The sequence below is a fragment of the Molothrus ater genome, chromosome 26 (assembly GCF_012460135.2).
Source record: "Molothrus ater isolate BHLD 08-10-18 breed brown headed cowbird chromosome 26, BPBGC_Mater_1.1, whole genome shotgun sequence".
Taxonomy (NCBI): Eukaryota; Metazoa; Chordata; class Aves; order Passeriformes; family Icteridae; genus Molothrus; species Molothrus ater.
In genome coordinates, this window is record NC_050503.2 from 5,351,240 (window position 1) to 5,378,130 (window position 26,891).

The 26,891-nt window shown below is 49.5% G+C and overlaps 2 protein-coding genes across 3 annotated transcripts; one reads left to right on the plus strand and one right to left on the minus strand.

Annotated features, from left to right (window-relative positions):
• Positions 1–227: 227 nt before the first annotated feature.
• LSM4 (LSM4 homolog, U6 small nuclear RNA and mRNA degradation associated) lies at positions 228–10,636 on the minus strand. Its single transcript, XM_036399481.1, has 5 exons — positions 10,379–10,636; positions 10,137–10,178; positions 9,932–10,030; positions 4,698–4,881; positions 228–1,621 (listed from the first exon to the last, which is right to left on the minus strand). The coding sequence occupies exons 1-5, from the start codon at positions 10,379–10,381 to the stop codon at positions 1,533–1,535; spliced, it is 417 nt and encodes a 138-aa protein (XP_036255374.1). The 5' UTR covers positions 10,382–10,636; the 3' UTR covers positions 228–1,532.
• PGPEP1 (pyroglutamyl-peptidase I) lies at positions 10,568–24,558 on the plus strand. 2 transcript variants are annotated; one of them, XM_036399472.2, is made up of 5 exons: positions 10,568–10,680; positions 13,580–13,632; positions 19,814–19,930; positions 21,398–21,630; positions 22,584–24,558. In XM_036399472.2, exons 4-5 carry the CDS (start codon positions 21,425–21,427, stop codon positions 22,774–22,776), a joined length of 399 nt encoding a protein of 132 aa, XP_036255365.1. In that variant the 5' UTR covers positions 10,568–10,680; positions 13,580–13,632; positions 19,814–19,930; positions 21,398–21,424; the 3' UTR covers positions 22,777–24,558. The 2 variants fall into 2 exon arrangements, with proteins under 2 accessions (XP_036255365.1, XP_036255364.1); XM_036399471.2 differs by lacking the exon at positions 10,568–10,680 and adding an exon at positions 10,943–11,017.
• Positions 24,559–26,891: the final 2,333 nt, after the last annotated feature.

Here is a 26,891-nt window from a genome sequence, read left to right on the forward strand (position 1 = left end):
AATGCCACAGGAGTTTTCCAGCAGGGAGGACACATCACCCCATCTCCCCTGGAACTGGCTCCCTGGGATGAGCACGGAGCGCTGCTCACGGCCTCACTGAGGAACAGCTCCGCGGGGAACGCGTGGCTGCTGTTGGAAATGGAATATTTGGGGATTTATCCCCGACTCCAGGGCTCAGGGAAGGGTTCAGGGCCCGGCAGCATCACAGACACACAGAGGGAGGCGGCTGCGAGAGGCTGGAGATTTTATTCTCACTCACCACTGTGCCCAGTTCTACAAACATTAAAAAAATAAGTCTATAAAAGCAAGTTCTTCACTCCTTTTCAGTACAGCGGCCATGGCAGAGCCTCCAGTACGAGAACCAGTCGTACAAACTCCAAACCTGCTCAAAACACGTCACAATAGCAGTTTTCCCCCCCCAAAATTCAGCTGTTTCATCCATCCAGGGGGGGTTTGAGGCACACCCAGAGCTGTTCCTTCCCCACCGTGTGCTCAGCCAGGACGTTCTGAGGGTGTGCGGGATGGAAGACTGGAGTAACCTGCCCTGGGAATTCCCAGGAGTTTTCTGAGGCTGCAGGAGGGACACGTTCACACGCTGTCCCCAAGGGAGGAGGGTAATTGGTGGCTGGGGGAGGAAGTGACAGGTACAGCCAGCGAGGTCAATCACCAGCCACCGATGGGAGAAATTAGGTTGAGAAATATCGTCAGAGCTCAGGACTTGGTGTCACAGCGGAAGGGAGAGAGTTTTCAAAATCGAATCCGTGTAAATCAACATCAAGTCGATGTTTCGAAAATTAAATTTAAATTCCCCATGAAGAATGAGGGGTGCACCAGCCTCATGCAAAAAAAAAAACCCCAAAAAAACCCAGCAAAAACCACAGAGAAAAAAAACCCCCTGTTCCTTTGAAGGAAACTTCCAATCTGAAGTCAAATTAGCGATGAACTAATTGGGAAATGCTCATTTGTCACAAAGCTCTCTTGGGAACAAGCCTTGGAGGCCAATGTTCATCCCTCCTTTGAGCCACTGGAGAAACAGAACTCACTGGCCAGGAGAAGAAAAGCAAAGCTTGAAAGTTTGTTGGTTTAAAAAAACCCCAAACCTTTAGGACTATTCATTACAAACACAACATCCTCAAGTTCAGTGTTTTTAAACCAAAACACACCTGTTACAAACAAAACAAGTTTCCCAAGTTTCAAGTATTAAAAAAAAAATTAAAAAAAAAAAAAATCCAAGCAATCCAGAAAGTGTTTGCCTTCGTACTGGTACCTCTGAACGGGAAAATATTTTAAATTAAACCTGGTAAGCCTGAAAAACTCATTCTCAGGAGAAGGCAGAACCTCGCTCCTTAACCATGAACGAATTTTTAAAAAATATTTCCAATGATTTACTGACTACAAGGAGGGAAAACTCCACGTGAGGGGCTTCCACAGGAGCATGATTTGGGCTCTGGTTCTGACGGAGGAGTGGGAAAGGGAACGTTTCTGGACACGTGGCAGCCCTGAGGTGACAAAACCCGAAGTGTCCCTGGCCCTCACTGCTTGGCTGATTGCCTGCCTGGCTTCTTCTCCTGCTGGCCTCTTCCGCTGCCTGGAATTCCTCGGCCACGGCCGCCAAACACACCTGAGGAGCAGAGAGGGACAGGTAACAGCACCCTGTGAGCCGGCAGCGCCTCACGGCCTCGCTCACCCGCCTTTCACCCCGAAAACTTGCTCGTTTTGGAGTCCCAGAAGCAGAAATGCGCCTCTTTGACTTCTCCTTTTGCAGCCCCAGGCCTTTGTTTGGGAGGTGCAGAAATCCTCCCCCCGCCTCAGCAGCACCTCCCTGGCGTGTCCGTCCCGTGGTTAATGCTGACCGCCTGCTAAACTCCAGTTTCTTCCCCAAAAAAAATGGAACCGGGGAAGCAGCAAATGCAAAACCCAGGTTGGGAAGTGTCCCCTGAGAGCTGTGAGGGCAACCCAAGGCCCGGGCAGAGCAATCCCTGGTTCTGAGAGTGCACAGGACAGCAGGGGCTGGTTTGGGGGCTGCACTGAAATCCCCAGCCCCAAAACCAGGAGCTGCTGAGCCCAGCCCTGAGATTCATCCCCAAAATCCCATCCTGGGGATAAAAGGGATTGGATCCACCCTGCCCCACAAAGGCAGAGCCCAAAGGAGACCCAATCCGAGCTTCTCTAGAGGAGGGGACGTGCCCAAAACATAAATTATCAAATGATTCCCAAGCCTGCAGTGCTGGGGATGCTCCTCCTGGAGCAAAGGCTGGGGACTTGTGAGTCTGGCAAGCAAGAAGTCAAAGGAGGAGGATTAGGAGTGTCAGAAACAATAATCCTTTCAACTGTGAGCACAATTACAGCTTCCCTCCTGCCCCGTGGCCTCCCAACAAAATTGTCCTGCCTTCATTTTTTTTTTTTTTTTTTTTTTTTTTTCCCTCCTCCCTTCAAGTCTCGGTAATGGGAGCCAAACCTTTCAGCTAATTAGCAAATGCTGAAGCTTCCCTTGAAAATATTCCATCAGCAAATTGAGGCTGCCCATGGAAACAGCAGCAGGAGCTGCACCTTGGAGCTCCCCACCAGGTGGGCACTGCCACAGCGGGGAAAACAGTGGGGTTTTGGTGTTTATCCCCCCAAAAAAGCCTAAAAAAACTGCTGTGCAAAGGCAGGGAAAACAGCGTGGTTTTGGTGTTTATCCCCCCCAAAAAATCCTAAAAAACTGCTGTGCCAAGGCAAAGGCAAGGAGGGGAACCTCTATAATAAATAAATATAAATATATAAATACATCTATATAAATATAAATATTGGTGATAAATATAAAAATAGAAATAAATATATTTATATAAATATAGTATTATTTTTATAAATATAAATATATAGATAAATATAATAAATAAAGGGAAATATTTGGAAATATGTGGCAGGTGGACACTGCCACAGCAGGGAAAACAGTATGGTTTTGGTGTTTATCACCCAAAAAAATCCTAAAAACTGCTGTGCCAAGGCAAAGGCAAGGAGGGGAACTGTATATATTTATTCATTATATTTATATATATTTATTTATTATATTTATGTATATTTATATATTATATTTATATATATTTATATATTATATTTATATATATTTATTTATTATATTTATGTATATTTATATGTTATATTTATATATTTAAATACATTTAAACAAATATAAATATATATTATTTTAATATATTCATTTATTATATTTATATATTTATATATATTTATAATCTTTATATATTTATATATTTCATATATTGTATTTATATATCTAAATATATAATCAAATATATTTAAATAAATATATTTAAATAAATATATTTAAATAAATATATTTAAATAAATATATTTAAATAAATATATTTTTAAATTTATAATGATTATAAGTATATAAATAAATAGAATAAATAAAGGAAAATATTTGGAAAGATCACTGGGCAGGATCCTGGCACAGGATTCCTGGCACAGGGGGAGAGCCCAGGAACAGCTCCCAGGCTTGCAGGGGGATAATTTGGGGACAAGGAGCAGCAAATCCCCAGCTGGAGCGCCCTGGGATCACCTCAGCCCTGAAATGGGAAGGGTTGTTTGGGTGACCTATTTCCTCTGAAGTGGCAACCTGCCCTTTATCAGGAACGTCAATTATTCATCTGCCAGGAGCAGCTCAAACCCTCACAAAGTTTTGTCTTCTTTTTTTTTTTCTTTTTTCTTTTTTTTTTAAATATAATTACATTAACAAATCAGGAAATCCAAACCCCCATTTTAAAGGGGAAGATGATTTTTTTTCCCCCTCACTGCCACGAGCAGAGCCCCGGTTTATTTTCACTATTTTCACCCGGAACCGCCTTTTTTGCCTTTTTCTGTTTTCCCCCCTGGGCCTTGCTGAGCCGCGTTTCTGCAGGGCCGCGCTCCTCGAGGAGCCAGGAGGAGCTGGAACAGCTCAGGCTCTCCAAAGCTCCTGCCCAGCCCCAGGGAGGAGGGAGGGAGGCCCATCCCTGGCACGAATCCTCCCCGTTCCTTGGCAGGGGCCGCCTGCTCGACTGGATCCTGAGCTCAGGAGCTGCTCCAGCTTCTCCCAGACTCGGCCCTGGCTCTGAAACAGAGCTCCAGGAGCTGCTCCTTGCACAAGAGGGGAAATTAGAAAGGCAGGATCACATTCTCCCCTCTCCAAGATGAGGGGGGAAAAAAAAAAAAATCAGATTTTTACCTTGTTCAGCTCCTCAAACCCCACCCAAAAAAATCAGATTTTTACCTTAATAAGCTCCTCCAACCCCAAAAGAAAAAATCAGATTTTTACCTCATCCAGCTCCTCCAACCCCCCCCAAAAAAATCAGATTTTTACCTCGTCCAGCTCCTCCAACCCCAAAAGAAAAAATCAGATTTTTACATCGTTCAGCTCCTCCAACCCCAAAAGAAATTCAGATTTTTACCTCGTCCATCTCCTCCAACCCCAAAAGAAATTCAGATTTTTACCTCGTCCATCTCCTCCAACCCCCAAAAAAATCAGATTTTTACCTCATCCATCTCCTCCAACCCCAAAAGAAAAAATCAGATTTTTACCTTAATAAGCTCCTCCAACCCCCCCCCAAAAAAAATTCAGATTTTTACCTCTCCCAGCCCCTCCAACCCCCCAAAAAATTCAGATTTTTACCTCATCCAGCCCCTCCAACCCCCAAAAAAATTCAGATTTTTACCTCGCCCAGCCCCTCCAACGCCACGGCCCTTCTGCTGCTTCTGCTGCTGCATCCCCCCACGGCCTCTGCCCTTGGACACCACCTCCTCCTTGACCATGTCGATGATTTCATCCGGGATCCGCAGGTATTTGATGGTGCTGCCGCGGATGTAGCACTCGGGCATCCTCCAGAACTTGTCCCCGTCCTGGTGGGCAGAAACAGGAGGGAAAAAACTGCGGCTTTTGGGTCGTTTTCAGGGGTTTTGAAACTGTTCCTGTCCCGTTTGGGGAGCAAAACGTGAGGCCGTGAGCAAAACCCGCTGCTTTTGGGGATTTTGAATTTGTCACCACGAGCAAAACCTGCTGCTTTTGGGGATTTTTAACACGTCCCCGTCCTGTTAGGGAGCAACATGAGCAAAATCTGCTGATTTCTGCTGCTTTTGGGTCACTTTTAGGGATTTTGAATTTGTTCCCATCCTGTTGGGGAGCAAAATGTGAGGCCATGAGCAAAACCTGCTGCTTTTGGGTCACTTTCAGGGATTTTGGACTTGTCCCTGTCCTGTTAGGGAACAACACGAGCAAAAGTTGCTGCTTTCTGCAGTTTTTGGGCCACTTTTAGGGATTTTTTTTGTCCCCAGCCTGTTGGGGAGCAGCACAATCCAAACCTGCTGCTTTTGGGCCACTTTTAGGGATTTTGGACTTGTCCCTGTCCTGTTAGGGAGCAGCATGAGCAAAATCTGCTGCTTTTGGGTTCACTTTTGGGGATTTTTTCGTCCCCATTCTGTTGGGGAGCAGCACGTCAGGTCACAAGCGAAACCTGCTGATTTTGGGGTCACTTTTAGGGATTTTGAAATCGTCACCACAAGCGAAACCTGCTGCTTTGGGGTCACTTTTGGGGATTTTGGACTTGTCCCTGTCCTGTTAGGGAACAACACGAGCAAAAGTTGCTGCTTTCTGCAGCTTTTGGGTCACTTTTGGGGATTTTTTTTGTCCCCAGCCTGTTGGGGAGCAGCATGTCAGGTCACAAGCGAAACCTGCTGCTTTGGGGTCACTTTTAGGGATTTTGAGCGTTTCTGGAGAGGCGGAGAGCTGCAGCAATCTTTGCTGGGACCATTATCTGTAACCAGCTGTGAAAAACGGGGCCTTTAGCTCCCCAAAACACAGAGCCCCACAGACAACTGTAACTTCAATTTGTTCCTCAAATGGGGGCAGAAAACGCCAGCAGAAGAGGGGGGAGGGAGCCAGGCCCTTCTTCCCTTCTCACACCAGAGGGGAATTGAAAGTGGAACCAGAGGCAGGAGTTAAAACGGTGCTGAAAAACCAATTCTGGTAAGAGAAACGCAGCTGTGGCCAGGATTGCTGTCCAGCTGGGAGCCACCCCGCTCCTTCGCTCCTCTGGGGTGTGGAGGGAGCAGAGAGGCAGCCCTGGAGCCAGCTGGCTGTGGGATGGGAGCCTCCAGAGCAGCTGAGGGAAATGAGGGACTCGCACTTTATATATTTATGCATAAAAAAATAAAAATGAAAATCTCCAGGTGCTCAGTTTTGGAGCAGCCACCTCCCTGTGTTGCTTTCAGGCAGTTTCAGGGTTTTCCTGGGAAAACATGGGCTTCCCTAGGACTCAACCCAATTGGTTATTTTATATATAAATATATATATATATATATATTTTTTTTTTTTTTTTTAATAAAAATGAAAATCTTCAGGTGCTCAGTTTTGAAGCAGCCACTTCCCTGTGTTGTTTTCAGGCAGTTTCAGGATTTTCCTAGGAAAACACAGGCTTCCCTAGGACTCAACCCAATGAGTTATTATATATTTATTATATAAATATATATATGTTTATATATATTTATTTAAATAAAAAATAAAAATAAAAATCTTCAGCTGCCCAGTTTTGGAGCAGCCACCTCCCTGTGTTGCTTTCAGGCAGTTTCAGGATTTTCCTGGGATACCATGGCCTTCCCTAGGACTCAACCCAATGGGTCACTATATATTTATTATATAAATAAATTTATTTATTTATTTATTTTTTCAAAATAAAAATCTTCAGCTGCCCAATTTTGGAGCAGCCACCTCCCTGTGTTGTTTTCAGGCAGTTTCAGGATTTTCCTGGGATACCATGGGCTCAACCCAGCAGGGTTTCAGTGAGTGGCTGTAGGAACAAGAACCCAGGGCTGAAACAACAACTCAGGGCTGTAGGAATGAGAACCCAGGGCTGAACAACAACTCAGGGCTGTAGGAACAAGAAGCCAGGGCTGAACAACAACTCAGGTCTGTAGGAACGAGAACCCAGGGCTGTAGGAACAACTCAGGGCTGTAGGAACAAGAAGCCAGGGCTGAAACAAAAACTCAGGGCTGTAGGAACAAGAAGCCAGGGCTGAACAACAACTCAGGGCTGTAGGAACAAGAACCCAGGGCTAAAACAACAACTCAGGGCTGTAGGAATGAGAACCCAGGGCTGTAGGAACAACTCAGGGCTGTAGGAACAAGAAGCCAGGGCTGAAACAACAACTCAGGGCTGTAGGAATGAGAACCCAGGGCTGAAACAACAACTCAGGGCTGTAGGAACAAGAAGCCAGGGCTGAAACAACAACTCAGGGCTGTAGGAATGAGAAGCCAGGGCTGAACAACAACTCTCTGGCCATGATGTCAGTGGGAGGAGGGCTGGGAGCCGGCTCCAGCAGGGCCTGGCTGCAGCTGGGGTGGCTCCAGCCCAGCCCTCCCCATGTGCAGCAGTGTCCCAGGAGGGGAGGTGCAGCCAGCACGCCCCGTTCTGCTCCCTGGGGATGCAGCAGAGCCGGAGCATCGGGGGCAGCACGGACGGAGCGCAGAGATCTCTGCAGCCAGGTCGAGGAAATGGCATTTACTGCAAAGGGCTTGGGTGCAGGGCCCTGCTGGGAGCTGCCAGGCACAGCTGGAGCAGGACTGAGAGGAGAGAGGGGAGAGAGTAAAAGGGGCTAAGAGAGTAAAAGGGGCTAAGAGAGTAAAAGGCAAGAGAGCTAAGAGAGCGAAGTTCCCGTTCCAATACAATAAATCTTCTTCAGTGCTGAATATTCTGATTCTCACTGACCAATCTAGTACAATGCACAAATGCTATAGCATTTACATACAGCCTGTAAGAATCACTACATTACCACACTGTGTCACATTTTAAACCCTACAAACTCCTCTTTGGGCCCCTTCTGCCAAGCTGTAGGCTCTGCTCTGCCCCTTGGGCCTGCCTGCAAGCAAAGGGTGTTGTTCCATCCAAAGGGGATCACCTTCAGCCAGCCACACCATTGTTTTCCAGTTGTTCAGGAACTGAGGGATCTCAAAGCTTGCTTTCACTTCAATCTCGCTTACAGTTTCCATATTCTCCAAATCTTTTGCCAGACAATCACATTTATAAGGCTTTCCTGTTCCATCTTCCCCAACGCAGCAGCTCCTCTCATCACCATTATTATTATTATTACCATTTGGGGCAGCTCTGCCTGCACGGGCAAGCCCAGGACGAGGCAGAGGAGCAACAAAATTCCCTTCCAAGAGACAGAACCGGCAAACCCCGCCCTGCCTGGGATGTGCCCGGCTGCTCCTTGGCTCGGATGCAGGAAGGATGGAGCTCCCGGCTCCTTCCTCGTTCCGGGCTGCCCCGGGTAAACAAGAGGCTCCCGGCTCGTTGTCCCGTGCCATCTAGCGGCCAGGGCCACCAGTGCCACCAGCAGATTCCGTCCCCAGCCGGGGTTTGGGGGTGTTTGGAGGCAGATGAGGCTGCTCCCCCTGCGTGCCGGGGTCATAGGGTGGTGGAATCGCGGAGTGGTTTGGGTTGGGAACCAAAGGTTGTCCCAGTTCCACACCTCCCACTGTCTCGGGTGGCTCCAAGCCCTGTCCAGCCCGGCCCTGGACGCTGGGTTGTGTCCAAGGGATGGGGACACAATCTGCACAATCCCACAGCTGCTCTGGGAATTTCATCCCAAACCTCCACCACTTTCACAGGGAGGAATTCCCTCCCAAAATCCCACCCGACCCTGCCCTCCCCCTGTGTCCTGCCATTCCATCCCCTGTCCAGAGTTTCTCTCCATGTTTTTGTCAGCCCTTTCAGGCACTGCAAGCCCACAATGAGGCGACTCCAAAGCTTCTCCAGTTCCCTTTTCCCACTGGAGAGCTGCTCCATCCCTCTCTGCTCATCCTGGACTTGCTCCAACATCTCCACATCCTTCTGGATGATCCCTCCCAATAAAACATGAGCTGCTGCTCTTCCCAGGCAGAGCACTGAGCCTTTGGAAGCAAATTTCCAAGGAGAAGGGAATCATCACCTGTGTCCTGACTGTGCTGTCACCTCCTCTGAGTCCCCCTCCCACTAAATTCAACAGCGGTTCCTCGTCCCACCGTCACCCAAGACCCAGCCACAAATTCCTAAATTCCAGCCCAAAATTCCCTGCAAACCTCGCTCAGGGTGTCTCCCCCGTCACACTGGTGTGCCCCAGCAACACCACTCCACACTCCTGTCCCGGAGACAGCGGGAACTGGGGGGGTTTGCAGGGGATTTTTGGGAGAACGAGGATCCCTGGCAGCCTCTCCCTGCCATTCCAGGGCTGGGAAAGCACAACAGCAGCTGGGCTTCCACCCATCTGTGCTGCCCACAGGGACCACACCGGACACTTCTGGTGGGGGTCAAAGCCCAAAACACAGATCCCAATCTCCTGGAGCAGCTCTGGCCAAGGGCAAAGGTCCCAGACTGGTCCCAGACCTTCCAAAGGTCTCTTTCACCTCAGTGGGTGAACTCAGCTGGATGTGGAGAGGGAATAAAAGAGATTGGAGGCAATAAAAGAGATTGGAGGGAATAAAAGAGACTGGAGGGAATAAAAGGGATTGTGGTGTTTGAGGCTGCCTGGGACAGGTAAAGGCTCTGGTTTTTGGGAAACCTGGATCAGCATCACAGCACGTGGCCCCCCACTCCTCACCCAGGGGGATGAGGGACCCCAGCTCCTCATCCTGTGATGTGCAGAGAGGAGACACCTACACAAGGCTGCTCCTTCATTATGGGCACTATCAATAATTAATTGGGCATTATTAATAATTACATTAAATCTGCATCTCAGGCAGAGGTCACCCCTCCATAGGAGCGATGTGAATACAGCAGAGCCAGCCTGGCTGCGGGGACAGAGCTGGGGAACCTTTGGGGACAGATCGGGGGCGCCAGTCCTGTCTGCCCCCGGTGCTCCCCGCGGACCCTGCCTGAGCGAGCCCTGCCCGGTACCGGGGCCGGTGCTCCAGCCTTACCCGTGATGTGCAGATAACCTCCCGCAGGTTGATGTTCATCCAGTTGTCGCAGCTCACCAGGTGCCCGTTGTACGTCTCCCCGTTCTTCAGCTCCACCAGCTGCGAGAGAACGGCGGTCACGGGGCGCCGGTACCGGGACGGGCCCGGTGCCACCGGCGCGGTACCGGAGAGGGGAGCGGGGCTGGGCCGCGCGGCCCGTACTCACCATGGGGTGGTTCTGCGCCGTCTTCAGCAAGGACAGGGGCAGCTGCGGGGGGAAGAGAGGAGAAAGGCCTCAGCACCGACCGGCAACGGGACACCGGCCGGGGCACCGACCCGAGCACCGAGCGGGGCACCGGGCACGCCATCCCGGACGGCGGGGAAGAGATGATCCAGGCCCTCCCGTCCGCTCCAGCCTCCTCCCGAGCCCGGTTCCCCGTTCCCCCCCGTTCCCGGTGCCCCGCTCACCATCGTGCCGGACCGGGAGCCGCCGCCGCGCCGGGCGCTGCCGCTCAAACCGCCCCCGGCTCCGCGAGGGACCAATCAGAACGCGGCGTGGTCCCGCCGCAGCCAATCAGAACGCGGCGCGGTCCCGCAGCAGCCAATCAGAGCACGGATCACGGCCCGGCCGCGCCGCGCCGCCCGGTCCGCGCCTTTGCGGCGGCACCGCCCGGGACTGGCCGCGCCGGGACGCGCTCCGCACCTCCCGGTACCGCGGCCGCGCTTCGTGCTGCCCCACAGCCAGGCACGGAACCCCCGCGAGGCGCAGGGTGAGCGTTTTATTTAACCAAACCCCCCCCCGAGTCCCGCCGCTGAGGTGGGCGAGCGGAAACCCCTCGGGCTGCGCCGCGCACGGGCGCTCCCGGTGATCGGTAACGGGTGAAGGGCTCCAGGCCGTCCCGCGGCGGGACTTCCGCCGCGGCGGCGGAAGCGGCGGGCCCGGGCGGCGCGGGGCGGGGCGGGCGGCGCGGGGCGGGGCCGCGCTCAGTGCGGGGCGGCGGCGGCGGGACGGGACGGACAGACAGACAGACAGACAAACGGGACGGGACGGGACAGGACGGGACGGAGCCGCGATGGAGAAGCCGCGGCGGGCGGTGGTGGTGACGGGTACGGGGCGGTGAGAGGGGAAATGCGGGGGGGGGGGGGGGGGGGTTACCGGGGGACCCCGTCCCTGCCGGGGCAGTTTTGGGGGAGCCCTTCCCCAATTGAGGGGGGGCTGCCAGGGAAGGGCAGGGCTGGGGGGGTTAAAGGGTCTGGGGGTGCAGCTGGGGGACCCCTGCTCTGCGCCGAGGAGCAGCTTTGGGGATCCTTTTCCTGACTAAAGTGGCCGGGGGTAGGGGTGAGACCCCTCCCCGAATTGACGGGGGGCTTGAGGGGCCGCTTCTGTGTGATGGGGAATTTTGGGGACCCCTTCACCACAAGGCTTGGAGGGGGCACTTGGGGACCTCTTCCCTGAGATAAGTGGGGGATCCCGTCCCTAAGGTGAGAGGGGGGTCCGCTGTCCCATCATGGGGGGACTGAATGGGGACTGGGGGCTGTCCCCTCGGGGGGCTGTTTTGGGGGGGCTGCCCCCTGTGTAGGGCGATAAGTGGGGGTGCAGGGCAGCGTTTGGGGGGCTTTGGCTCAGGGGTACAGCAGTGAGGGGCTTTTCTAGCATTTATCCATCCAGCTGGCGCTTGGATCCCCTTTTTCCATGCGTGACCCCATCCCAAAGGTCTGCTCTTCGCCAGAAGAAGGGAATCGACCCTCCCAAGGAGCAGGAAAACCGATTTGGGGCGCAGGGAGGGGGGGGAATCCCGCTCTGAGCACCCCACCCTGAGCCCCCAAGGTGTGGGAGCTGCTCCCCAAAGCAGCCCCGAGGCGCTGGAGGGGAAGAATGAGCGAGAGGCCCCGGCGGTGTCAGCCTCCCCCCGGGGTACAAAGGCAGCTCGGGGTGATTTGTGGGTGAGGCCGTCCTGTGACAAATGGGGAACTGGCCCAAACTATTCAGGTCTTCCCCCGGCAGCTGAAGCTGAGGCCGTTTGAATAGCAGGGCAGCCGTAACCACGGGCAGAAAGTGCCTTTTCGCAGGGAGCAGGTGGCGGATCCTGCCTTTCCCAGCCCCAAATCCAGCGTGGAGCGGCGGTGACTAAACAGAAAACTTGCGTCAGGAGACGTTCTGCTTGCTGCTCAAGGCTCCTCCACGCTCTTTTTTTTTTCCCCTTTTTTTTTTTTTTTTTTTGGTGAATTTCAGCGAAGTCTGGTTGCAAAGAAAGCAGCGGTTGCCGCGTGAGCTGTGCCCCCTGTTCGATAACTCCGTGGATGTTCGGGTGGAATTCCCAGTTCAGGACTGGGGACGGTGTCGTGTTCCCTGTGGGTCCCCCCCCGGCCCGGGCTGGCCGAGGATAAACGTTATTTGTGCACAATTTCTTTTTTAGAACTCGTTAAGGAGATAATCCCACGGCCATCCCCTGCAGCTGGTTTTAGTGCTAATGAGCCTTGCGGGGCTGGATGTGCTCCGTGGGCTCGGGTGCTGCCCACAAAGTTCCCTCTGTTCCCGGATGAGGCAGAGCAGGGATAACCCCAGCTGTGTTTGTGCCACTCGGATTTGGCATTTGGAGCAAGGGAACCCTGCCCTGTGCCTGGGCACCTGTGGAATTTCAGCCTTTCCCCGGCTGAGTTGTTAAAACGTGGATTTCGTTTCTTTTGTGGGATTGTCACGCTTTATTTGGGGATTCAGCTCCAAGGAGCCGTGTGGGACTCGCAGAAACAGCTGGGAAGGCATTAATTTGCCTCCTTCCCCTGTCATGGTTTGTCTCACACCCCTGCAGTTCTGCTCACAGGAAAACACCCCCGGCATTTTGGGTTTTGTGGGAATATTTATTTTGGAGAGCTGGGTTGAGATCCACGGGCGGGGACGAGCCCCACGCTTGGGAAATTCCTGCTGAGGTGCAGCCTCACCTGGCTGGGCAGAATTAATGTCTCCTAATTGCACCAGGCTCGGAGGGCAAGGCTGACATCTGAAATGGAAGCATATCGACGTTACGCCCAGATAAATTGCCCAACCTTTGTGTGCTTGCTCGGGGAGAGAGAGAAAAAAGAATAATAATAAAAAGATATTATGGATTACCAGTTAACTCCAAAGTTATTCATTAGGAATTTGGAGGTGCTGAAGGAAGTGGTTTTGATAACACCCTGGTAGCCTTTGCTGGGCTGTGGGTGGGCTGTCAACAGCTCTGTTTGTTTCCTTGGGAGGTGTAATTAATGCTAACGAAGATCTTGGAGAGGACCCTGAGCGGAGAAGGAACATTTGAGGCAGGCTTGTGGAAGCATCTGCTGTGGGCTGAAGCAATCAGGAATAGAAAATCCAATCATGATTCTAATTCTGTGCCATCGGCCAAGTTAGCTGGTAATAACCAATTTTTCTAACCTGGGCAGGAAGGAAAATTCTCCTCCCCAAGAAAAGAAAAACAAGTTTCTTTTCAAGCAAGTTATTGTTTTCCTTCACTGTACGAGGCTGGAGTTGAAATATTTTAGTGCGGGTGCCTTGTTTGATACTCAGGTGTAAAGAAATTAGGATTGAGAGGTAGAAGTGGAGGTTTTTTGGTTTTTTTTTTTTTTTCCAGGAAAGCTCAAACCTCTTTGCAACTTCAAGTTGAGTCAAATCCGTGAATTTTTCTTCCCTTGCAGGGTTTGGGCCGTTTGGAGAGCACGCTGTGAATGCCAGCTGGATTGCAGTTCAGGTAACCCCTGAATTTTCCTCTTGGGAGGTGTCAAAACAGAGGACAAATCCCTACAAATTTGGGCTTTCAGCTCTTTTTATCACTTACAACTTCTCCTGGAGCTCTCTGCAGATACCCAGATGGTCAGCTGGATAATGTTTGATTCCCTGCTCAGAAAACACTCCCTGAGCTGGTGGAGTTTAACGAGACTGAGTTAATGTAGCTGAGGCAAGTAAGGAATTAAGGAATTCCCAGCTTTGGGTGCTTTTTAAATGGGGCAGGGAGCTTGGAATCTTCCTCTGCCCCGGAGAATTCCAAACAAACAAACAAACCAGCCCAGAGGAATCTGGGTGTTTTTTCTCTTAGTTCTGGCCTGAAGCTGGGCCAGCTGGTTCACCTTTAAACCCAGCCTCATCCCTGAGAGGAGGCTCTGGTGCAGTTGAGTGTCAGAGTCTGATCCCAGAGCTGCCTCGTTTCCCCCTCTGAACGCTCCCTTCTCTGCCTGCGAGAGTTGCCGGGGAAATGCTTCTCCTGCCTGCTCAGGAAAATCAGCTTTTTGCCACTTGCAGCTCTGTGCCTGCCTGGGCACATCCCTGAAATCTGGAATATCCTGGGAGGGAATCATCCAACAGCTCCTGGCCGTGCACGGGACACCCCAAAATCCCCACCCCGAGCCCAGGAGTTCATCTGGGTGAGGCTGACACCCCACAAATGAGGCAAGAAGAGGAAGTTGAGCTCTTTTTGATGGAATTAAGGTTTTTTTTTTTTCTGTAAAAACACTTTTCACAGGGGTGGTGCTGCCACATTATCCCACTTCCTCCTTCTTTGTCACTTCTGGATGGGGTTTGTGGCAAAGCCCCTGGGAATTCCATGGTACCTTTTAGTACAGTTGCCCAGGGAATTAAATCTGTTTTTCTCCCCACCACATCTCTCTCCCCTTCAGAGCTCTGAGATTAATATCTTCTTCCAAATGCTTTTAAATTAAATCACAAACTCTAATCAATTACAGCCAACTCACGTCCAGCTGCCCGATGTGTTGGCTGGTGGGAGAAGACCAAAACCTTTGCCTCCAAGAGCTTCTTGTGGGAATGAATTTATTTAAGTTTGGGTCAGTTTGGAGGAATATGCAGGTTGTGGATGGTGGGGGAAAAAACAAACAAAATACAGGACGTTCCTAAAACTCAGAAGTGAGGCTCAGTGATTTGGTTTGCTCTTGCTGGGGTGGTGTCAGCTGTTGTAAAAAGCTGCTTTTATTTTAGAGGAGACAGACAAAAGGGTGCTTTTGGAGCAGGAGGAGTGGTGGGTGTTGAGATGTTGCTTGAAAAAAAAAATAAAAATAAACAAACCTAAAGAGAAAGAGCTCGAGGCGGAGAGGCGGCTGCTCAGCTGTGTGGCTGATGGATGAAGTCATCCCCTCTGTCTAAAATCCGTTTTTAGGGGCTTGGGGGATGGCAAAATTCAGAACTAGGGGTGTTTTGGGTGGATAAACTGAGAATTGGGGGTGTTTGGAGTGGCCGAACTCAGAATTGGGGTGTTTGGAGAGGCTGAACTCAGAATTGGGGGTGTTTGGAGTGGATAAACTCAGAATTGGGGATGTTTTGAGTGGATTGGGGATGTTTGAGTGGATTGGGGATGTTTTGATTAGCTAAACTCAGAATTTGGGATGTTTGGGGTGGATAAACTCAGAATTGGGGATGTTTGGGGTGGATTTGGGATGTTTTCAGTGGGTGAGCTCAGAACTGGGGATGTTTTGAGTGGATTTGGGATGTTTGGGGTGGATAAACTCAGAACTGGGAATGTTTTGAGTGGCTAACTCAGAATTGGGGATATTTGGGGTGGATTGGGGATGTTTTCAGTGGGTAAGCTCAGAATTGGGGATGTCTGGGGTGGATAAACTCAGAATTGGGGATGTTTGGAGTGGATTGGGGATGTTTTCAGTGGGTAAGCTCAGAATTGGGGATGTCTGGGGTGGATAAATTCAGAATTGGGGATGTTTGGGGTGGATTGGGGATGTTTTCAGTGGGTAAGCTCAGAATTGGGGATGTTTGGGGTGGATTGGCGATGTTTTGAGTGTCTAAACCCAGAACTTGGGGATGTTTTGAGTGGCTAAACCCAGAACTGGGGATATTTGGGGTGGATTTGGGATGTTTTCAGTGGGTGAGCTCAGAACTGGGGATGTTTTGAGTGGATTTGGGATGTTTTGAGTGTCCAAACGCAGACCTTGGGGATGTTTTGAGTACAAACCGGAGGCTCGGGGTCGGGATTATTGTGAGTGAAAACATCAGCTGGGAGGCAGCGGGGAGGATTTGCCTTTCCTTCCCCTGTCTCAGCCCCCAGAGGCCCAGACAAAAAGGAACAGCATGTCTTTGAGCCCGGCTGAGGTGGGCATTGTGCAACTTTCAGACGGGGACTTCACGGAGCGGAGGGGACACAAAGGCGTGTCTGAGTTCCCGAATCCCAGACGCTGTGATCTGCATTTTAATAGCAGAAAAATCAATTAAACAATCTTTCTAAATCCTTCCTAGCTCCAGGGCTCGGCTAGTTCTGGTTTATTACGTCTTTTTATTGTGCTGCATCCCGAGGATAAAATTCTCTCCCTTTTTTTTTATTTTTTTTTTTCGTTTTGCTTTCACTGCCCCTGGTTTTATTTGGGTTCTCCCACAGAACGCGGGCACGGTGTGAGTTTGCCCTGGAAGTGCACTGGATTTCTGTCTGGTTTTGCAAGCTGACTGATTTTTACACATGGCTACCTTAAATAGTGGCAGCAGCAATCTAACAGCGCTGCTGAAATGAAAAGTTTCGAAATTTCACCCAAAAAAAAAGGCCCCAGTGAAATGTTTGGGTTTTTACTCCTGGGGCAGAGCTTTCCTATAAAATTAGCAGGAAGAAAAATTCCTTTCTGCTTTATTTTAAGGCTCACAGCAAAAACCACTCCGTGTTAATTTGGGTTTGCTGTTTCGAGTTTTCATCATTTTAATCTTTCAGTTCAGGATTTTTTATTTTTTTTTTTCCCATGGGTGCAGCTTTTGCTGGGGAGGGACTTGCAAGAAGAAATCACTAAAATGAGCTTTTCTCAACTGGTTTTCTGCCCTCCCTGCTGTGACTTAGGTGTGGACACAGGTGTGACCTGTGGACTGTGAAGCTGCTGGGCTCCTTCATCCCCCCTAAAGTGCTTCTGGCTGAGGAGGAGGAGGAGGAGGAGGAGAGAGGTCAGGGTGCATTTTGACATTAGGAAGGACAATTGCTGTCAGGGTGTCTAGACAGACCTGATAAGGATATTAGAGGCTCACAAAGAGCAGCATTGTGGAGGGGTCAGGGAATGGGTCACACATGTTCTGTGTGCTCTGGTTGTCAGGTGGACAGGGCTGGGGGGCAGAGCTTGTTCAGGGAGGGGGGGAAGGTCACAAACATCTTCATTATGGAGCGCTGGGCTTGGTTAAAGGAAAAGTTCCGGCCTGGTAAAGTTAAGGTTTAAGTGGCTGGAGGGTTCTCTTTTCATCCAGCAAAACTTGCCACCATCAAATCAATCCATCCCAGGAGCTGTTCCCAATCCCCACCACCAAATCCATCCCAGGAGCTGTTCCCAATCCCCACCACCAAATCCATCCCAGGAGCTGTTCCCGATCCCCACCACCAAATCCATCCTTAGGAGCTGTTCCCGATCCCCACCACCAAATCAATCCATCCCAGGAGCTGTTCCCAATCCCCACCACCAAATCCATCCCCAGGAGCTCTTCCCTTCCCCACCACCAAATCCATCCCAGGAGCTGTTCCCAATCCCCACCACCAAATCCATCCCCAGGAGCTGTTCCCAGTCCTCACCATCAAATCCATCCTCAGGAGCTGTTCCCAATCCCCACCACCAAATCCATCCATCCTCAGGAGCTGTTCCCAATCCCCACCACCAAATCAATCCCCAGGAGCTGTTCCCAATCCCTACCATCAAATCAATCCATCCTCAGGAGCTGTTCCCGATCCCCACCACCAAATCAATCCATCCTCAGGAGCTGTTCCAAATCCCTACCACCAAATCCATCCTCAGGAGCTGTTCCCAATCCCCACCACCAAATCAATCCCCAGGAGCTGTTCCCAATCCCCACCACCAAATCCATCCTCAGGAGCTGTTCCCAGTCCCCACCACCAAATCAATCCCCAGGAGCTGTTCCCAATCCCCACCATCAAATCCATCCTCAGGAGCTGTTCCCAATCCCCACCTCCAAATCCATCCTCAGGAGCTGTTTCTGAATCCTCACCACCAAATCCATCCCCAGGAGCTCTTCCCTTCCCCACCATCAAATCCATCCCCAGGAGCTGTTCCCAATCCCCACTATCAAATCCATCTCTAGGATCTTTTTCCTTCCTCACCACCAAACCCATCCCCAGGAGCTGTTTCCTTCTGAATCCTCACCACCAAACCCATCCCCAGGAGCTGTTTCCTTCCTTCCCTACCAACAAATCCATCCCCAGGAGCTCTTTCCTTCCCAACCCTTCACCTTCACTTCTCATTATTATTAACACTCCTAAAAAGTGTTTATTCTCCCCCTGAAGAGGCTGGCTGGTGGCTGAACACTCTCATCTGTAAACTCCTTTATTGAGGCTCCAGGTAAGGTTTTGAAGGCAGATTTGTGCAGGTTTGTGCATCCCTTCCATCCAGCTGTGCTAATGAATGTCTGAGTGTGCCAGACACTAATCAATACAGCCAGGCTTTAATATCAGCCTTGCCCTGGGAGGCAGAGCCTGTGATTTATCATCCCTGCTCATACCTGCTGCTCTCTGAAAGTGTCACTTTGGCCTTTCTGGCTGTTTTAGTTATCTTAAATCTTGTTACATCCCTGTGGTTCGGCTGTACAAGTGTGAAAGGTGTTTTTTCCCTCAGTAGAAAACCACTCATGCCGATAAAAACACAGAAAAACGATGGCAGGACACTGCTCACGTTAAATGGGGGAGGCCTCAAACCTCAACTTGTCTTCTCCTTTCAAGTGCCTTTAATTTTTCATTTTTAACCTGGGGGAATACAAGGCTGGAGAGTGAAAACAGCTGATCTACAAGGAGGAAAATAAAACCTGAGAATTGCTTCAAAGAGCAGCTCGTGGCTCCGGTGACCGAATCCAAACCTGGAAAGGAGATAAATTCAGATTAAAAATTCAGGAATATTTTGAAATATCCTTTGGTAGTTGGAGGGCTTTTACCTGTTCCTAACCTCAGCTCCATAGGAACATGTATTTTGGACATTTTTGGTGACAAGGGGAGAGCTTGGTCCGGGTTTGATGCTGCAGGGATTCCTTAAACATGAGGGGCAAGATCTCTTCTCCCACTGGAAAAATGCTTTCCTGGTGTTACCTGGCTCCAAAGTTCAGCCTCAGCTGATGTTTTTGGGGTTTTTTTTTTTCAGAGGTTTCAGACCTTATGGGTGTTTCCTTGAGCTCTGGGAAGTTTGGGGTTGGTGGCTCTGAGGAGCAAAGCTCCAACTGGAACCTTACTGGAGAGAGCAGGGGGAGATCCCAGTTTTGGGATCAAACGGTGCTTTCCAGTCAGAAATACTGGGGAGAAAATAAAAAAACAAACCCTTTCCTCTGGTTTTAAAGTCTTTGCAAGGTATTTAACAGCCACTTTGTGTTTGAAAAGGTTTGGAGGAAATTGGCTCCGTTTATTGCCAGGATATTTGGGATGTTTTCATGGCAGAGAGGGAGAAATCATTTACTGGGTTCGCTGAATCACCACAGCCCTGAGAGCTCTTTATCTGGAAATAAATGTGAAATTACTCTGCGGGCCAGCAGCCCTGGGTGATGGATAAAACCCTGCCAGTCCCAGCTTCCCCACATTTCACTCCTTGGAAGAAGCAGGATTGTGGCTGTCTCCCTCTATAAATATCAGAGCCAAGGTTTCCCTGGCAGCGTGGGTGTTGCTGGTAACTATTGTCAGTTAAATGTTGATTTCTTTGTCACACACCCATCAGAGCCACACAAACGGTTCTGTGGGTGAAACTCTTCTTCCACACAGGTGGGGAGATGCCTTTGTTGTTGCCATTATGGGTTTGGGGTTTTTACATTGCTGTGAACTCGCTGCAGGTGCTGTTTACGAGCTTACACAACCTGGTGTAAACTGTGTGTTCGCTCCTCACCCTGCCGTTGAACCTTCCAGGGGTAAATCTTCTGCTCACCTGTGTCTGACCATCTTGGTTTTGCTTTGCTGGTGTTTTTAGGAGCTGGAGAAGCTGGGGCTGAGGGATGATGTGGATCTGCACGTCTATGAGGTCCCTGTTGAGTACCAGACCGTGCAGAGACTCATTCCTGCCTTGTGGAAGAAGCACAGTCCCCAAGTGAGTGAGTCAAGGGAGGAGGAAAAAACCACCCAGCCAAGGGTTGGACCTGCAGTGGGCACCATGTGAAGTCTCCTTTTTCATGTATTCCCTCAGCCTGGCAGTCCCTGGCTGGATTTTTTCCTCTTTTGTGGTGAGGAATTTGTAGGATTTTACATCTCGGAGTGCTGCAGCTCCCGGGAGCAGTGGGTGTGAAGGGGCCACTGCAAGGCACAATTCTTCCCAAGAATATTTCTGGGTTTCACATTCTCTGAACCTCAGAGAAAGGAAAAACACAATTCTCATCATTTGCTGTGCCTGTGTTTGTGCCGCAGCAGAATGCAATGTGGGGATTGTTCACCCACAGTGAGGGTGGTTTGGTTCCTTGGCCTGTCAGGGCCAGGTGTGTAGCCCCACATTTCTCCTCACAGAGAAAAGCAAGGCACGGTTCTTCCCAAGAATATTTCTGAGATTCACATTCTCTGATGCTCAGAGAAACGAAAAACAATTCTTGTCTCATTTGCTGTGCCTGTGTTTGGCTCCTTGGCCTATCAGGGCCAAGTGTGCAGCCCCACATTTCTCCGCACAGAGAAAAGCAAGGCACAATTCCTCCCAAGAATATTTCTGGGTTTCACATTCTCTGAACCTCAGAGAAGGGAAAAACACAATTCTCATCATTTGCTGTGCCTGTGTTTGTGCCACAGCAGAATGCAATGTGGGGACTGTTCACCCACAGTGAGGCCTTGGTTCCTTGGCCTGTCAGGGCCAGGTGTGCAGCCCCACATTTCTCCTCACAGAGAAAAGCAAGGCACAATTCCTCCCAAGAATATTTCTGAGATTCACATTCTCTGAACCTCAGAGAAAGGAAAAACCCAAATCTTACCATTTGCTGTGCCTGTGTTTGTGCCACAGCAGAATGCAATGTGGGGATTGTTCACCCACAGTGAGGGTGGTTTGGTTCCTTGGCCTGTCAGGAAATAGCCCCACATTTCTCCTCACAGAGAAAAGCAAGGCACAGTCCTTCCCAAGAATATTTCTGGGTATTATTTCTGAGCCTCAGAGAATGATCAAAACAATTCTTAACCATCCCAGCACAGGTTGGACTTGATGACCTTAGAGGTCTCTCCCAACCTCATTATTCTGGGGTTCTGTGGGATTCTGGGGTTCTGTGGGATTCTGGGGTTCTGTGGGATTCTGGGGTTCTGTGGTTGTGGGATTCTGGGATTCTGGGGTTCTGTGGGATTCTGTGGTTGTGGGATTCTGGGGTTCTGTGGGATTCTGGGGTTCTGTGGTTGTGGGATTCTGGGGTTCTGTGGGATTCTGGGGTTCTGTGGGATTCTGGGGTTCTGTGGGATTCTGGGGTTCTGTGGGATTCTGGGGTTCTGGGATTCTGGGGTTCTGGGATTCTGTGGTTCTGGGATTCTGGGGTTCTGGGATTCCGTGATCGGGATTTTGCACAGCCCAGCCCCGTCCCTTCTCCCCTGGCAGCTGGTGGTCCACGTGGGCGTGTCGGGCATGGCCACCACTGTCACCCTGGAGAAGTGTGGCCACAACGTGGGCTACAAGGGGCTGGACAACTGTCGCTTCTGCCCGGGCTCGCAGTGCTGCGTGGAGGGCGGCCCCGAGTGCATCGACTCCATCATCGACATGGACGCCGTCAGCAGCAGGGTCTCTGCCCTGGGCCTGGATGTCACTGTCACCATCTCCAAGGACGCTGGCAGGTGTGGGCTGTTGGCATCTCGGTGCGGGGGTTCCGTGCTGCTCTCTCCTTGTTGCAGAGGTCTCGCACCTGCTTGGTGCTCTCTCGTGGGCAGCTCCTCGGAGCACTGGCTCCTTCACAAAGCAGCCACCTGACTCCAGTTCCCTTCTCAACCAGCTTTTTAACATATATATATTTAAATTATATCTATATTTATATATATTCATGTATATTTTTATATATATTTATATATATTCATATATATTTTTATATATATATTTATTTACATTCATATATATTTTTATATATATTTATATACATTCATATGTATTTTTATATATATTTATATATATTCATATATATTTTTATATATATTTATATATATTCATATATATTTTTATATATATTTATATACATTCATATATATTTTTATATATTTATTTACATTCATATATCTTTTTATAGATATTTATATATATTCATATATATTTTATATATATTTATTTACATTCATATATATTTTATATATATTTATTTACATTCATATATATTTTTATAGATATTTTTATATATTCATATATATTTTTATATATATTTATATATATATAAAAATGTATCTACAAAACTTTATAAAAATTCCTGCCTCGCATCCCCCTAAGTCCCAGGATGCCACCATGATGCTGAACGATGGGGGCCCTACAGCTCATTTTATCTGGGTTTTTTTCCTTTTTTTTTCACGGAATAATCAGTGAAAATTATTATTATTATTATTATTATTATTATTATTATTATTATTATTATTATTATTATTATTATTATTTAAGAGATTATTATTATTATTATTATTATTATTATTATTATTATTATTATTATTATTATTATTATATTATATTATATTATATTTTTATTATTATATTTTTATTATTATTTTTATTTTTATTTAATTTTTTTTTCACTGAATAATCTGTGTTCCAGGTACCTCTGTGACTTCACCTACTACACCTCCTTGTACCAGAGCCATGGGAGGTCAGCGTTTGTCCACGTGCCTCCTCTGGGGAAACCTTACTCTGCAGAACAGCTGGGCCGGGCCCTGCAGGCCATCATAGAGGAAATGCTGGATTTTTTGGAGCACTCTGAAGACAAAATCAATTGTCAACATGAACACTGAGCAGCCTGGCCGGGAGCTCTCCTAGTATTGCACTTCCAAAATTTTCCCTGCTCTGCTGAAGTGTTGTGGGGGAAAAACAAAAAAACAAAAAAAAAAAAAAAAAAAAAGAAAAAATCAAGCAACAGTTCCAGACCCAGAATTGGAGACGTCAAAAAAAAAAAAAAAAAAAGAAAAAAGAAAAAAAAAAAAAAAGGAAAATTCTACAAATTCTGCTTAGAAATTAACTTTTTTTGTTGTTGTTGTTGAATCTGTGAGCTCCAGCCTGAGCAGCAAAGGATTCAGAATCTCTTCTCTAGGACACCTGCAGCTCCAGATTCCTGAGGGGTTTGTGCTGGGAGCTCCAGGGAGGTTCCCAGCTCACCCAAACCCTCTCGTGGCCAATCCTTGACCTGAAAGCTTTGAAAGGTTTGCTGTCCGTTGGCTTTGGGTTTGTTTTCGCCCTCTCCTGACCCAAATTCCAGGTGATGGTGTGGAAGGACAGCTGGAGCTGTGGGGTTGGCTTGGAAAGCAGAGTTTGGTGGGCATGAGGGGCCTGGAATTGCTTGGCTGGAATGGGAAATGATTTTGGGCGCTGATTCCTCACTCCACATCCTCCAGACACCTCAGGCTCCTTAGCTGCAGTGGGAGGATGTGCCCGGGATTCTTTTGGAACCCAAACCCAGCTGGATTTTTTTTTTTATTTTTAATTTTTGGAGCCTGATCCTAAAATCTTCCCAAATCTCTTTTTCTCTCTCGGCACCTCCCTTCCTCAAGGACCTCCTGTACCAAACACCTCGGTTCAAATGTGTCCAGAACCAATCACGGATGGATAAAGAGCTTTGCTGAGGGCCCCTTTCCCCACGGGAGATCTTTACCCTGGTGCTCCACGCTGGTTTTGAGGTGAAGGTTGAGTAATTTATCATTTCCCCAGCTGCAGATTCCCCCCTCGTGCTCCAGGTTAGGAGAGCGACGTTGAGCTGAGATCCCGATCCCACCTGGATTTGAGTGGGGGCATTAAAATGCAGATGGAAATCTTCAAAATCCCTGAAAAAAAAATAATCAAATGTCGGCTCTTCAAGCCAATCCCACTGCCTGGGAAGCAGAGGCAGAGATTTGAAATGAAGGAATTTTGCTCCGAGTGAGGATTCCAGGCTCTTTCCTGGCGTCCCCTCCCAATGGGAGGGTTCAGAAGTGGGAATTTCTGGGAATTTCCCCAGGAATCCTTTTGGATCCCAGCAGGTGGGTGATGCTGGTCCCGTGAGGAGATTTGCTGCCAAATTTTGGGATTGCAGAAAAAAAAAAAAAAAAAAAAAAAAAAACAACCAAAAAAAACCCAGCTGAATTTGGAGCAGGACCAGACGCAACCCTGGGAGCTGAGGCCTCGTGGAGAGGCCGCTTGGATGGGGAGAGGGCTGTGATGCTTTTACAAATAGATAGAATTATATCTATAAGCAGCATTTTAAAGGTTCTTCAACCCCGTGGTTTTGAATTTCTCTGGTGCTGACTGGCTCTGCTATTGTAACTCTCAGTGAGAGCTGCCCTGGTGACAAAACCACTCCTTGTAAAGCCCAGGATGGGACAGGAACTCTGCAGCTGAGGGCACCTGGGCAGGAGGATGTTTTCGGGTAGAGCCAAGGAAATTCCTTCTCTGTTCTCCATCCTCCAGGCCTTCCTTGCTCAGAGGAATTTGCCTTCAAGTGAAATATTGTCACTCCCATCCACTCCGAGGTAGCACTTGTCAGATTTCCTGATTAGTAATTTATTTTATTTAATGTTTTGTTGAAATCTTCGTGCTTTGACACAGTTGTTTTTTGATTTTTTTTTTTTTGTGTGTGATTAGTTGAGCTCCTTATCTCCATAGGATTTATTCCTTTGTTGGTGGGAAGTTTTTTTTTTTTGTCCTGGGTGGTTTTTAGCTGCTAAACTTGGGGAAGAGGAAATATCCCAGGGGGGTTTGGTGCTGGAGTAATCCCCAGGAAAGAGAGAAAAAAACAAAACAGAATTAATTCAGTTCTGATGTCACCGTGGGTGAAATGGAAGTGGGAAATCAACTGGGCTGGTGAGGCCAGGCTGAAATTCCAAGGGTGGAATCTCGGGAGGGACCCACAGAGGGGTCAGGGAGGGATCAGCATCTCCAGGCGAGATGTTCCCCGTCCGTCTGTCCGTCTGTCCACCCCTGGTTCTGCACCCCTGGGTGTGCTTGGGGGTGCCCTGGATGGGTCTGGGGTGCCCTGGATGGGTCTGGGGGTGCCCTGACAATGCTGGGGGTCCCCTGGGAGTGCCCTGGATGGGTCTGGGGGTGTCCTGGGGGTGCCCTGGCAGTGCTGGGGGTGCCCTGGATGTGTCTGGGGGTGTCCTGGGGGTGCCCTGGGTGTGTCTGAGGGTCCCCTGGCACTTCTGGGGTGCCCTGGGTGTCCCCGGATGTGTCTGGGGGTGCCCCGGCAGTGCTGGGGGTGCCCTGGATGGGTCTGGGGTGCCCTGGATGGGTCTGGGGGTGCCCTGGGTGGGTCTGAGGGTCCCATGGCACTTCTGGGGTGCCCTGGGTGTCCCCGGATGGGTCTGGGGGTGTCCTGGCAGTGCTGGGGGTGCCCTGGATGTGTCTGGGGGTCCCCTGGGTGTGCCCTGGATGTGTCTGGGGTTGCCCTGGGGGTGCCCTGGGTGTCCCCTGGATGTGTCTGGGGGTGCCCCGGCAGTTCTGGATGTGCCCTGGGTGTGTCTGGGGGTGTCCTGGGGGTGCTCTGGCAGTGCTGGGTGTGCCCTGGATGGGTCTGGGGGTGCCCTGGCAGTGCTGGGGGTGCCCTGGGTGTGTCTGGGGGTGTCCTGGGGGTGCTCTGGCAGTGCTGGATGTGCCCTGGATGGGTCTGGGGGTCCCCTGGGGGTGCCCCGGCAGTGCTGGTGGCCCAGGATCCTGCAGCAGGGAGCTCAGACAGCAGCAGGTCCGTGGGCAGAGCCGCTTCCCACGTGGGTTTGTTCAGCCTGGGGAGTTCAATCCTGTTCAGCACCTAAAAATATTCATTTTTCTGGCTGCTCTCTGCTGTTCCAGGGGAAAATCCAGAGCCAGCTCTGTGCCTGCCGGGGCCTGGGGGCTGCGGTGCCCGGCCTTGGCTGTGTCACCATTGAAAATCCCATTTTTGGGGAGGATTTTGGGCGTTGCTTTTCCTCCTGATCTGTTTGTGGGAAGCTCCATGTGGTCAGTTCCTTAGAAAACATAATTTATTTTATACTCTCTTTTTGTGGGGAGGCGTTTTGGGAAGTTAGCCTGAGGTTGTGTTTATAAAAGGTGTCTTGGTGGTAGAGCAGTTTCCTGTAGCCCAGCTGGGGAAAAATGGCATTAAACTAATTTTATTTAATGTGACCTAAATTAAATACTTTGGGGTTGGGATTTTTGGGGTTTTTGGTTGTGGTTTTTTTTTTTTTTAAAGCTGCTTTGTTTGTTTGTTTGTTTTTGGTTTGGTTTGGTGGGGTTTTTTTGGGGGGTTTTTTTTGGGTTTTTTTTTTTTGTTTTTTTTTTTGTCCAATTCACAAAGCTTTTCCTATTTTCCTAAAACAGATCCCTCTTTTCTTTGGGAATAGGACATAAAACCGATGCAGAGCTTCAAAAAGCTGATGCTTCTTGCTAAATCCTATTTGCTTTCCACATCATCAATTAACAGAATTTGCTCATTTGCACTGACTGGGAGACCTGCTGCCAACCCCAAAAAAATTTGTGCTGGTGAATAAAAGCACAGGAAGTCCAGGTGGAGCTCATTCCCCTGCCAGCAATGTGGGAAAAAATGTAAAAAAAAATCTGAAATTTCAGGGTGCTGTGAGTGCAAAATCATCTCTGGGGATAAAGGTTCATGGGGGAAGTGGGGCTGAGGAGTTTTGGTGTGGAAGAGAGGATTTAGGGACGTTCTGCTGGATTGGGTCTGGCGTCCTTTACCTGCCTGCAGCAGGGTCTGCCCCACGCCTTTGGGATGACAAAATTCAATTGTTCCAGCCCTAAAGAGCTGCAGAGGACTTTGAGGAGCTCCAGAGGCTCAGCAATGTCCCAGCTGGGGGATGCTGCTGTGGGGAGGTGAATTCAAATTGGGAAATCTGCTTTAAAACCACAGGAAAAAGGAATTTGGGAGGCTCTTGGCCTGAAGGATTCCTGG

Coding starts and splice junctions, on each gene's coding strand:
- LSM4 (XM_036399481.1), bottom strand. Junction 10,031..10,136: donor CGGCGCAGAACCACCCCATG/GTGAGTACGGGC, acceptor GTTCTCTCGCAG/CTGGTGGAGCTGAAGAACGG. Junction 4,882..9,931: donor AGGTTATCTGCACATCACGG/GTAAGGCTGGAG, acceptor TCTGCCCACCAG/GACGGGGACAAGTTCTGGAG.
- PGPEP1 (XM_036399471.2), top strand. CDS start 10,984: ATGGAGAAGCCGCGGCGGGCGGTGGTGGTGACGG. Junction 11,018..13,579: donor GCGGGCGGTGGTGGTGACGG/GTACGGGGCGGT, acceptor CTTCCCTTGCAG/GGTTTGGGCCGTTTGGAGAG. Junction 19,931..21,397: donor GGAAGAAGCACAGTCCCCAA/GTGAGTGAGTCA, acceptor CTCCCCTGGCAG/CTGGTGGTCCACGTGGGCGT.